Source organism: Thermobia domestica, chromosome 5 (assembly GCF_964235325.1).
Source record: "Thermobia domestica chromosome 5, izTheDome1.hap1.1, whole genome shotgun sequence".
Classification (NCBI taxonomy): Eukaryota; Metazoa; Arthropoda; class Insecta; order Zygentoma; family Lepismatidae; genus Thermobia; species Thermobia domestica.
The window spans coordinates 223,033,263-223,047,116 of record NC_137458.1 but is presented as its reverse complement, the minus strand read 5'-3'; the positions used below and the strand labels follow the sequence as shown (position 1 = coordinate 223,047,116).

The 13,854-nt window shown below is 34.5% G+C and overlaps 1 protein-coding gene across 1 annotated transcript in view; it reads left to right on the top strand.

The window, feature by feature from the left end:
- Window positions 1–13,854, top strand: part of LOC145685405 (uncharacterized) — a 135,402-nt gene that overhangs the window by 67,799 nt on the left and 53,749 nt on the right. Inside the window, exon 6 of the mRNA XM_081757799.1 lies at window positions 763–971. Coding sequence (XP_081613925.1) covers window positions 763–971 — 209 coding nt within the window. The remainder of the gene's footprint in view (window positions 1–762; window positions 972–13,854) is intronic.

Genomic DNA, 13,854 nt, shown 5'->3' with positions numbered 1-13,854 from the left:
GACCGTTCCTTAGTAGTTACGTGATTATTTTCGTCCATAGTACTTAGGGGATAACGGTCTTAGGAAAGTGTCACATAAAATAAGATCAAATTATCTGCGAAGCCAGGATATTAGTGCAGAATTATCGTTAAATTACAGCCAATGCAGAGCTTAAGTAAAGTGGAACTGTGAAAATGGCAAATTTGCAAATATAACGTGTGGGAGATGTCCTCAGATGATATCAACATCTTTACACCAAACTCCTCGGAGGACCAGTAGCATCTTCACTTGACCATCCAAGAACGACCTCAAAATACGAAGTTTAAATACTGTTTGTTGTTCTTGATTTTAAGGTCACGAGCTACTTTCTATGAATAATTATACTTGGAAAGTTTATATATAGCTTACGTTCCGTGTCTTAATATACCTACAGAAACATCCATAACTGTTCATTGTTTTCCTATTGGAAGAAAAAGGTTTATTTTTTTAAATTTTGGAATTAAAAGCTTTTATATTTTTTTCTTCCAATATTATATAGTGCTAATCCTATGTGATCATTACATTAGTAAAATAAACAGAAATATATTCAATTCTTTTAATCATCAGGAAAGAAACTAATAATCTACACATTTCCATTTATAATTGCTTTGATTTATTAATTATATTGTAAAGCTAGTACTGAATTAATTCAAAATTTAGGAAGAGGCATTATTGTTTATACCTAAGTATATCACAAGTAAAATACTACTTACTGTGATATATTAAGTCTAAGTTCTATTCTAGGAAGATACACGAAGCATTTTCTGAAACAATAGAAATTGTGTTCAATGTCACAGACATTAACCATACTGAACACGCTGTGTGGAGAAAACCCAAAAACATTATTATGCATGAACAATATAACAACACAACCTTTGACAATGATATTTGCTTGATAGAGTTGGATGAACCCATTTCATTGAAAGATCTAGCACCAATTTGTTTATCGAAAAGTAAGTCCAATCAACAAAATCAATACAATAATAACTGATTATAATATTAATATACAATATGCATGGTTATTGGCATTATTGTTATTGCTGATATAAATTAAGTATATATTTAGTCATTAAGTAAATTTATTATACGTCAATTCTTTATCAGATACTTCTAATTTTAGTTTCTTTCTGCAAGCTGGATTTGAACTCTTTTATTTACTGAATTTTCCATAATTTGCCATTTAATTAATTGTATAATAACATGGAGATATTTATATTGTTAGCGTTATTATTGAAGATGTACATTGTAAAATATAAATGTTGGTGGAATGAGAACAGATAACTTTAAACAGCAACTGAACAGATAGTTTTAAATCAAATGAACTACAGCGTAATATACATTACTGGTTAATTGAGTTGATTTTAGTTTAGAGTCCCTTTCAGCAGCGAGGCTATATGAGACGTGGACCTACTGATTAACGTGGAATCCGAACCATATGAGCTCCCGCCGGGAACCGAACCCGGGTCTCCCACGCCAAAGGCGCGTACGCTAACCGCTTAGCCACAAGGGAGCTCACATTACTGGTTAACAATGATAGCGAACATGTTGTTGGTATCATCTGATTTTTAAACAGTTTAGGTATATTTTTTCCATTTGCAAAACTTAAAATACTGTATTGCAACATATAAGTCTACATATTCGTCTCTGGAATGATGTGTATTATGGTACCTATTCTTATAAGAACAGAAGAAGTAAATTGTTCATTTGGTTTATAAAGTACCTATCATGTAGATTTTTTTAATAATCTTTAAACATTCTTCAAATGGAAATTTGTTATTGAGAAGCATCACAAAGCAATAATGTACGATCCTTAAATATGTAAAAGCGACGTGTAACTTTATATGCAGACTACACTCTTGTGTTTGAGGGAAGTAAACATGCTTTTCTGCGTGAAATGGTAGCTCTAATAATACCCCGTTACTGAACTTTATCCGTTTAAAGAATATTAAAAATGATTAATTCAAACACATTTGAATACGTTTCAGATTTATTAAAGTTTGTAAATCTGTGAACTGAATACATGCATTTGAAAGTATATTATGTATAAACGGAGATAACCAACGTTATTAAAATAGTAATGACTTCTTTTCATCAGCTCTTCAAATTAACTTCCCTACGAAGTTTAAAAGTGTGTCAAATTGCTTATACCTGTTCCCAGTAATTCTAAACACGTTGGTTTCTTTTAAGTGGAAGTTTTCAACGTTCTATACACCATTAGTAATATTTCTCTTTTTCAATATATTATATAACTATTTATTAGCTTGATTTCTAGGCATCCGCGCAGTCCTTCTTTGACATGTACAGTGATTCAATTATTAATTATTTAATGCAAACTGAATGCATGATTTTTACTTCTGAGAACTTTTACAAATTTATATATTTCGTTGTCTCGCAAAAAATGAGTACATAGAACGAATTCATTTTGAGAGAATTATGTGGTGATCAAAATATTACATAACTCATGCATACAGTACAACAAAATAGACAAATATAGAACGAATTCATTTTGAGAGAATTATGTGGTGATCAAAATATTACATAACTCATGCATACAGTACAACAGATATAGACAACGGTCATTATAGATTGCTCCTAACAGGTTCGCTGTATTAATGGGTTTTCTGAACATACTCTAGAGCCTTCTACGTAAAAGATTGTCCAGAGTTCGTTGAAGCTGGTTCTAGGAACCTCATTTTGAACTTTTCGTAGAATGTTACTTTTTAATAATAAGATCTTATTTTGTTGGCAATTTCGTATGTTAATAATAATTATTCCATTTTCTGTTTTCTCTTCAAGTCAGTAAGTCATGTCTTAATTTAACTAGCTTACATGTGAGTGTAGTGCTACTAATGATCGAGTTTGTTATCTGTAAAAATGTAAATATTTAGGAAAAATCTCCTAAATTATATGAACTTATATTATTTTAGTATTGTCGTATTCTGAATATTCATTTCCGTTAATTGGGATAAATATTATTAACATATTCACTCAGAACTTTCAAGTATTATTAAAGATAGACAGACAAATTCACAATCTTATATATATTTGCTTTCCCATACATTTTAAAGTAATTGCAGTGGAAACAGGCGTGAGAACCACTTATTTGCTGAACGTCCTTGGTTGAGGATAAGTAGTAGATTGTCTCTTAAAGAGAAGTCACTTTTGCGTAATATTTAGCAATTTTGCAGAATTAAGGCATGATAGACAGATGAATTTTAATTATTGTAGTAAAGTCAAAAGAAAATATTTATCTGAAATTTTGGGAGAACAATTTACCAAATAAGACAATTGGAGAAAGATCTCAAGTGCAAAACTAACTCTAAATTCTTGTGACAAGATATGTTATTATTTTATGAGTGACATAACTTGTTTCATCGGGTTGCTGATTAGTAAATATTGAACACTGCCGCAACCTGAAACATTGTTTGGTCAAGAGATTCTTCTTCTTCTTCTTCTTCTTCTATTATTATTATTATTATTTTATTATTATTATTATTATTATTATTATTATTATTATTAATATAACATGAACAGTTTAATTTACGTTAGGGTCTATATGTCTGGAATGGTTACATGAAATAGGATGAAGTATTATTATTAGTTAAGTACCATAGAAGAAATACTTAGTATCCAGATGGGTTGTGCAAGCTGCTGGCAACAGACGGAAACGTCACGTAAAACGAGACTAGGAGGTCGGTGCGGCCACAGTTGCATCATCACGTGGCCTCAGTAACATAAGTTCTAAATTAAATGTATAGGCAAATGAACATATAGGAGGGGGCACTGTATTGTTCAAGTGACACCATTCACTTATTGACCAACTCTCTTCTGAGTGGCTAATAGCTGAAAAATCATTTCGAAGATGAGAATGATAGTTTCTTTGAAACATAGCACCCAAAGTAACATTCTTTCGGGAGTACAAACGAGACTCTTGCCGTATATACTGATTATCAATTGACGACAATGACCAATGTTGTGCTCATCTAACCTATGGGTTGAAGGAAATCCTCGCATGACGAATGACAATCTGTAAATGCCTGTCCGTTAGGCGTTTTATATTGTACAAATTACTAATAGCACTCAATATGCTGTTGCAAAACACTAGAAAATAACTACTTCAAACCTCTAAGATGTACAGAAACATTTATGATGATTATCATACAGCAGCATGTGCTGCACCGTAAGACACACCACTCCTTTCCATTCTTCATTGATGCACAGATATGTCAGTTTATACTTGGTGAGAATTGATGCTCTGCCGCTTTAGTGGGCACTCGACACGCGTCTTACTTTCTTGTAATTATCAAACAGGAACTTAATTGTTCGTTTATTGTAAGGTGCATCTGCGACACATTTCCTAACTAAAACTCCTTCTCATGCATTCTTCCAAAACATTATTTTCTTCAGTTTGCTAATAATTAATAATACTTCTGTCTCACTCTTGTACAGATTCCTTGCCTCAATTATTACTACATGTTACCCAGTGGATGAAGTGCTTGGTTGTTTCGTTTTCTACTTTATTAAAACTAAATACTAAGATTGTGTTTTTTCTCTCTTTCCTTACAACATATAAAGAGAGTGGGGGCACTTGGGCTATTTTTTTCCTACTGCGTATGCACATACAAGCCCCACCCCCTTCAAGCTGATTGGCTGGCACCGCCCACGGCCACGCCCACGGACACACCCACTTGGCCCTTTGAACATAGCTGATAATACATAAGACTACGGAAGAGCAGGGATAGCAGAAATTACACAGAGAATATGAACATACCAGATATATAACACATCCTCCAACCGCCTATTTAACATAGCACATATTACATAAGACTATATAACATAGCAGGGGTGTTCTCGTTCTCTTTTATGAGTACATTTTAAGGGGTGGACTCGTTCCCTTTTATGAGCACTTTTCCCAACCCATATTTTAACATATGAACATTGCAGATCGACAACACATTCTCCAAGTGCCTATTTAACATGGCTTATTATCAACACCTATTTTAACATTGCAGTGGAGACTACGAACACATAGCAGAGCAGATAATACATAAGACTACGAAACATAGCAGGGATGTATTCGTACTCTTTTATGATCACTTTTTCAACTCCATACCAGAGCCGATAATACATAAGACTACGTAACGCAATTAACCGTCCAGCCATGGTCTTTTACGCCCTCCACTTTAGGAGTGTTTTTGTTCCCTTTTATGATCACATTTTTCCACCCCTTATTTTACCATAGCAGAGAATAATGGGGTGTATTCCTCCTCCATTTTGTATTCAAGATGGGCACCGTGCGCTCAGAGATATGGAGGCCAATTGTTGACCTACTGCGCATATGCGCAAACTGTTCCGATTCCGCCGGAGCAGATTACGCGCAGCCATAACACTGCCGTTCTCTTTTACGAGACTATGACAACTTAATAGAGCAGAGATTAAAAAGTAACACCACACACACACACACACACTTGATTGCTTATGCGCAGTAAAATTAAATTTCCAATTTATTACACATTGCACGCATGCGCAGAAATATTACAGTAGACTACAGACTAAGGGCACATAACAGACTGTTCCTGTAGCAGTGCCAGTTCCGGTTCAGGAGCAGACAACCAGTGATGAAAATTTTCCGGTTCATAAAAACATACTCCACTTATTCCTACATCGTTGTTTAGTCGTGATGTGAGGTGGAAAAATTTCTTCTATATTTTTCCGGAAAATTTTCCGTTCTTAACAAACATCAGTGATCAAGTAACAATTCCTCAATATTAATAAAATTGATTGAATTCATGTATAAAAATGTTAAAAAGTTGAAGATCGTTTAAAGAATCTGAATATTTTCATGGTTAACACAATTTCCAGGAGTATGTAGGAACAAGTGAAACAATTTTTCATGAATCGAAAAATTGTCTGTCCTGTACAGACAAAAATTTTGCGGAAAATTTTAAAACGGAAAATTTTCCGATTCATAAAAACATACTCCACTTACTCCTACATCGTTGGTTAGTCGTGATGTGAGGTGGAAAATTTTCTTCTATATTTTTCCGGAAAATTTTACGTTCTTAACAAACATCAGTGATCAAGTAACAATTCCTCAGTATTCATAAAATTGATTGAAATAATGTATAGAAATGTTACAAAGTGAAAGATCGTTTAAAGAATCTGAAAATTTTCATGGTTCACACAATTTTCAGTACTATGTAGGAACAAGTGAACAATTTTTCATGAATAGAAAAATTGTCTGTCCTGAAGAGTTACGAAAATTTTCCGGAAAATTTTCCGATTCATAAAAACATACTTCACTTATTCCTACATTGTTTAGCAGTGATATGAGGTGGAAAATTTTCTTCTATATTTTTCCGGAAAATTTTCCGTTCTTAACAAATATCAGCGATCAAGTAACAGTTCCTCAGTATTCATAAAATTGATTGAAATAATGTATAGAAATGTTAAAAAGTAAAAGATCACTTGAAGAATCTGAAAATTTTCATGGATCACACAACATTTAGTACTATGTAGGAACATGAAATAATTTTTCATGAACCGAAATATTTTCTGTCTTGTATGGAAAAAATGAAGAACTTTTTGTCGGAAAATTTTCATCATTTTGAAGCAAAAATTAAAACACCTTTTATGAATCGGAAAGTTGTGTTTGCTCTTTAGAAACAAGCAAAAGGAAATTTCATGAATCGGAATATTTTCATCACGATGTAGAAATAAATGAAAAAAAACTTTTCATAATCCGGACAATTTTGGATATTATGTATAGTGATGTTTGCTGAAAAATTTTCCACTATATTTAACTTCACATTCAGCTATAAAATTAGTGGAAAATTTTCCACTAAACTTCACTATAGATAATATCCAAAATTGTCCGGATTATGAAAAGTTTTTTCCACTTGTTTCTACATCGTGATGAAAATTTTCCGATCTATGAAAATTCCTTTCACTTGTTTCTCCACAGGAATAAAACTTTCCGATTCACAAAAGGTTGTTTTATTTTTTGCTTCAAAATGATGAAAATTTTCCGACTCATAAAAAGTTCTTCAATTTTTCCATATAAGACAGAAAATATTTCCATTCATGAAAAATTGTTTCACTTGTTCTTACACAGTACTGAAAACTGTGAGCCATGAAAATTTTCAGATTCTTTAAACGGTCTTTCACTTTTTAACATTTCTATACATGAAATCAACCAATTTTATGATTGCTGAGGAATTGTTAATTGATTACTGATATTTTTTTAGAACGGAAAATTTTCTGGAAAATTTTCCAAAACGGAAAATTTTCCGCGGAAAATTTTCCACTTCACATCACTACAGACAACGTGCAACGAGTAGGTCGTAGAAGACTAGGACCTATTTTTCATTCCCTAAATAACATAGTATACACACTTGTTACCCCGACTTCCGCTTCTGATTAAACACACACAAACACCCACACTTGGTTGCGTATGCCAAATCCAATTTAGTAGAAAACACTTCGCTTATTTGGTTAGTACAAAATGTTAGTTCTTTCCTTTTTCTGCTTGCTACAAAGGTGAGTACTCTATCGTTTATTTGAGTATTACAAAATGATATAAAATTTTGAATTTTTCGCTTTCTCTGGTTAGTACAAATTTATTCCTTTGTTTGTTTAAATAGTACAAAAAGGTATAGAATTCTGAGCCAGTTAAATATGACACTTCTCGTTGGTACAAAATTGAATAGGTCACTCAAATTTATTTCTTCGTTTATTTAAATACTACAAGATGGTATAAAATACTCAGCTAGTTAAACTGAATTTCAGTTTTGAGGACAAATTATTTATTTCCTTCAATTGAATAGCACGAAAAAGTACAGAAATTATGAACTTGTTAAAATGGTCCTTCTTAGATTTTTTCTGGTTTGATACAAAAACGAACATTCAAAGTTGTTCTTTTATTTATTTGAGTAGTACAAAAGGTACATAAATTATGAGCTAGTTAAAATTGTCATTTTTCGTTTGTTTAAACAGTACATAATGATATAAAATTCTCAGATAGTTGAAGTGGCTCTTCTTCCCTTTTCCAGTTGGTACAAAAGAGAATAGACCTCCCAAATTTTATTCATTCTTTACTTCTTTTTTCTGGTTGGTACAAAACTACATACTCTATACAAATGTATTCCTTCCTTCATTTGAATGGCATTAAAATGCTATTTCTTCGCTTTCCCTCGGTATACAAATTTATTCCTATGTTTATTTAAATAGTTAACATGGTCCTCCTTCGGTCTTTTTTCTAGTTGGTACAAAACTGAATACTTTATTCAAATTTATTCCTTCGTTTATTGGAGTAGTCCAAAATGGTATAAAAGTCTGTGTTAGTTAAAATGGTCCTTTTTCGCTTTTCTTAGGTTTGTACAAATTTATTCCTTCGTTTATTTGAGTAGTACAAAATTATATAAAATTCTAAGCTAGTTAAAATGGCATTCCCCGTTGGTAGAATTTTTGAATAGGTCACTCAAATTTATCTCTTCTTTGTTTAAATCGTACTAGATTATACGCCATTTTAACTAGCTGGGAATTTTTTATCTTTGGTTTCTTTCTCGTTAGTACAAAAGCAAATAAGCCACTCAAATTTATTCATTCTTCACATTTTTCTACTTGGTACAAAACAGAATAGGTCACACAAATTTATCCGACGCGCTGTTTACAAGCTATTAAGACTTAAATATTTGACCTTTGACTTCGATAGTCAGTACTTTTTTAATATGTACTAGTAGATGACCTATTACTAGATTTGGAAACAACACCTCAATATGTGGATCCATTTTCGAGTTATTAGGTTTTAAGTACTTTGACCTTTGATCTCGATGGTCATAATTTTAAACTTTTAGTAGTTGATAACCAATTACTAGATTTGGAAACAGCACCTCAATATGTGGGTCCATTTTCCAGTTATTAGGTTTAATGTATTTTAACCTTTGACGTCGATGGTCATTATTTTGGAACTTTTAGTAGTTGACGACCAATTACTAAATGTGGAAATACCACTTCAATATGTGGATCCGTTTCCAAGTTATTAGGTTTTAAGTATTTTGACCTTTGACCTCGATAGTCATTATTTTTGGAACTTGTAGTAGTTGATGACCAATTAATAATGTGGAAACACCATCTCAATATGTGGCTCCGTTTTCGAGTTATTAGGTTTTAAGTATTTTGACCTTTGACTTCGATGATCAGTAGTTAGTGACCAATTACTAAATGTGGAAACACCACCTCAATATGTTGCTTCGCTTACGAGTGATTTGGTTTTAAGTGTCATACAAAGGGCGTATCCCACATAAACTATAAATCCCAGGTAAAAATAAATATAATATTCGTAATCAGCATGTCCGAAAAACCCCATACACCGAGTTTCATTCAAATTGGATAAGATTGTCATAGAAAAGGCGTATCACACATAAACTATAAGACCCAGGTAAAAATAAGAATGATATTCGTAATCAGCATGTCCGAAAACCCCAATATGCCGTGATTCGTTCAAATAAAAAAAATCGTCATAGAAAGGGCGTATCCCACATAAACTATAAGACCCAGGTAAAAGTAAGTATGATATTCGTAATCAGCATGTCCGAAAACCCCTATATAAAGAGTTTCAGTAAAATTGGATAAAATCGTCATAGAACGGGCTTATCCCACATAAACTATAAGACCCGTTAAAAATAAGTATGATATTCGGGATCAGCATGTCCTAAAACTCCCATATACTTAGTCTTATCCAAATCGGCTCAAAGGACGTATCGAATCGGAAATATAAATGTTTCTGCGCATGCGTGTTATTTCTACTAAATTGGATTTAACGTACGCAACCAAGTGTGGGATTTAGTGTGTGTTTAATCAGAAGCGGAAGTCGGGGTAACAAGTGTGTATACTATGTTATTTAGGGAATGAAAAATAGGTCATAGTCTTTTACGACCTACTCGTTGCACGCTGTCTGCTCCTGAACCGGAACTGGCAATGCAACTGGAACAGTATGTTATATGCCCTTAGTCTGTAGTCTACTGTAATATTTCTGCGCATGCGTGCAATGTGTAATAAATTGGAAATTTAATTTTACTGCGGATAAGCAATCAAGTGTGTGTGTGTGTGTTGTGTTATTTTCTAATCTCTGCTCTATTAAGTTGTCATAGTCTCGTAAAAGAGAACGGCAGTGTTATGGCTGCGCGTAATCTGGTCCGGCGGAATCGGAACAGTTTGCGCATATGCTCAGTAGGTCAAAAATTGGCCTCCGTATGTCTGAGCGCACGGCGCTCATCTTGAATACAAAATGGAGTAGGAATACACCCCATTATTCTCTGCTATGGTAAAATAAGGCGTGGAAAAAGTGATCATAAAAGGGAACAAATACACTCCTAAAATGGAGGGCGTAAAAGACCATGGCTGGACGGTTAAGAGCGTTACGTATTCTTATGTATTATCGGCTCTGCTATGGGGTTGAAAAAGTGATCATAAAAGAGAACGAATACATCCCTGCTATGTTTCGTAGTCTTATGTATTATCTGCTCTGTTATGTGTTCGTAATCGCCACTGAAATTTTAAAATAGGTGTTGATAATAAGCGGTTGGAAATCTTAATTAGGCGGTTGGAAAATGTGTTATCGATCTGCTATGTTCATATGTTAAAATATGGGTTGAGAAAAGTGCTCATAATAGGGAAAGAGTCCACCCCTTAAAATGTACTCATAAAAGAGAACGAGTACACCCCTGCTATGTTATATAGTCTTATGTAATATGTGTTATGTTAAATAGGCGGTTGGAGTATGTGTTATAGATCTGCTATGTTCATATTCTCTGTGTAATTTCTGCTATCCCTGCTATATTTCGTAGTCATGTATTATCGGCTATGTTCAAAGGGCCAAGTAGGTGTGGCCGTGGGCGTGGCCTGGGGCGTGGCCTGGGGCGTGGCCAGGTGCGGGGCTACACGTGGGCGTGGCCGGGGCGGGGTCACTTGACCTGCGCCAGCCAATCAGCGTGAAGAGGGCGGAGCTTGTTTGCGCAAGCGCAGTAGGAAAAAATAGCCCAAGTGTCCCCATTCTACTCATATTTATTCTAAGTATACAAGTAATGAGATTAACGAATATGAGCAAACATTCGGAATTGTTCTGTATTATTCCTCTGTAAAGTGAGGAAATAAAATTAGATCAATTTAACAAGTAAATATCAATGTACCAAAGTAACGTAACTTCATTTACATCAATACTCAAAAACCAACACTTTTCTACAGAATCGTCTTTGCTATTGAGCCACTTATCATAATGAACACAATTTTAATGTTTTTAATTTTTTGGTAATGTTGTACTAAATACCGCTAATGACTGAAGAATGAAGTAACCTCTTATTTAAGCGTGACATCATTTTCAAATTTTTTCACTGAGAAATCTCTTCAATGTTGGGAAAAGGTGAAAGTCACTAGGCAAAAAATCTGTATTGTATAGAACAGAGGTAAAATCGTATCACTTGAGACATTGCAATTCTTCTTGTCTTGCTGTACCGTAGACTGAGCGTTGCCTTGAATCAACAGAATCACTGCAAATAAAAATCCACATCCGTTCGTTCTCATAGTGTGCCGAAGTTGTCAAAGTGTCTCACAACGAGTTCCTACAGGCATTTTCAACTCGTTTGGCATGTGTTCCACTAGAAGTAAAGCATGGCAATATCAAATACCATTGCAATCATTCTCCGAATACGAGACGAATTAAGAAAGTAAGTTTCCCACGCGTCTCATAGCTAGGAACCGTATGTTGCGCGAAGCGACTGTATGTACGTGAGAGAATAAGGTCCTAACATGGCGCATAAACCAGCAGAAATTCCCTAATTCTCTCAGTAGCGTCGTGTCAGTGATTGCATATTAGCGTTTCTATTCCAGCTCCCGCCGCGTGTGAATTGCGAGCAGTGATAAAGTTTTTGAATGCACAGGGCATAGCACCGATTGAAATCCATCGTCAGCTGTATCGTTGCAAAAATGTCAATACTAACCCTGTTCGCCTTGCTTTGTGCTCCAGGGTCAGTTGTTTCAACACAGAACTTCTTGATCAACAGGCACTCTGTGACAGTGATGTGCAATAAGGAGCGGAAAATCTTCAGAAACTGCTTACTCATGCCGTTAGGCCCATGTACCTGGCACAGCTAACGATGGTTTTCGATTGGTGCTATGCTTGTGCATTCAAAAACGCTATCACTGCTCGCACTTCACACGCGGCGGGAGATGGAATAGGAACGTCCATCTTCAAGCACTGCCACGACGCTACTGAGAGCACTAGGAACGCCCGCTAGTACATGTGCCATGCTAGGATCTTACTCTCTCATGTACACGTAGTCGCATCGCGCAACACACCGTTTCCTAGCTATGGGACGCGTGGGAAACTTACTTTCTGGATGCGCCTCGTAATTAAGTCTGACTTTGTTTTTCTGTTTTCTAAAATAGAATTGGAGGCTGCCACGTTATGACTAACGCCTGGGTTAAGATTTCTATACTCAGACAATAGTTCAACTGAGAAATACGTAACCATTTATCTGATAACAGCTAAGTAAATATAGAGCCGTTTTCATCCCTTTCTCTTCTGCATTTGTGTCAAAGTTTCAGGAAGCCAACATGCAGAGCACTTCTTCTTAGCCTAGATGAACAATGATAACTTCGTGTAGGGGAAGTTTAGAAAATTCTGGGAAAGCTTCATGTAAACAATCAAAGGTAAAGCTAGTCTTCTCAATTTCTTATTCAAAATTTTGTTTGAAGTTGTTCAAAATCAGTAACGCTAGTCCATTGTAATATTCGTAGTCCACGTTTGTTCTTCCCACGTTGAACATGATCCGCCCTTTTCTGTCAGAAGGCTTACTCCATTGCATTTCCACCATATGCTTGTTTGATTTGTGTAAAGATTTCTATAGACCCCATATTGTGAAAGTTGGAAGGCAATAACACTGTAAATTTCACACTTGAAATGGAAGTCATAATTTCGAAGAATTATCGGTAAAACTACATAAATACAGAAGAACAAGGCCTATTTTCGAACGAAACAAGGAAGCTAGGTAACAGAAAAAGACATAGTTGCCATAGTGGGCTGTCTATGAGCGGCCTAATAAGCAATTGTTCTTTGCTTACATTCAGCAGCTTCATAGCTTCACTCATTACTTTCAGACGAGTATAATATTTGTATTAAAATGCATGTCTTGTCACAAGAAGTGTCTCAATAACATTGGCAATTATGTTAGAAAGTTAACGTTAGTTTAGTGAATGAGCCTTTTCTATAATATTTCTTTGTTTTTTTTAAATATAGACAATCATTCTATATGCTTTCTAGAATCTCGTCGTATATATATATATGTTTGTGTGTGTGTGTACGTATATATATATATATATATATATATATATATATATGTGTGTGTGTGTGTGTGTGTGTGTACGAGAAAGAGAGACGATGAGGTAATGAGTTTTAAAATATATTCTTTAAACAGGTTTAAATTACATAAGTAAAAGTGGGAGAATCATAGGGTTTGGATTCACAGAAAATCCTAAAGATGGAGTGGACGCATATTTCTTACAATCGAAAACACTTCTGGAAGTGGATCTTCCTATCCTAGATCTCGAATATTGCCGCACACAAACTGGATTTACGGCAGAAGAGATAACTGGAAACATGGTATGTGCTGGGCTTAGTGAAGGTGGTAAAGACTCGTGTAAGGTAAGTTAAACACTACATCAATAAATATAATTATAAGAAGTAAAATGTCTATGTCATATAGGAGCGACATTTGAAATATATTTATGGTTAGGACATAACAAAGAAGAGAGAGAGGAAAAAGACTAGGTAACAACAAC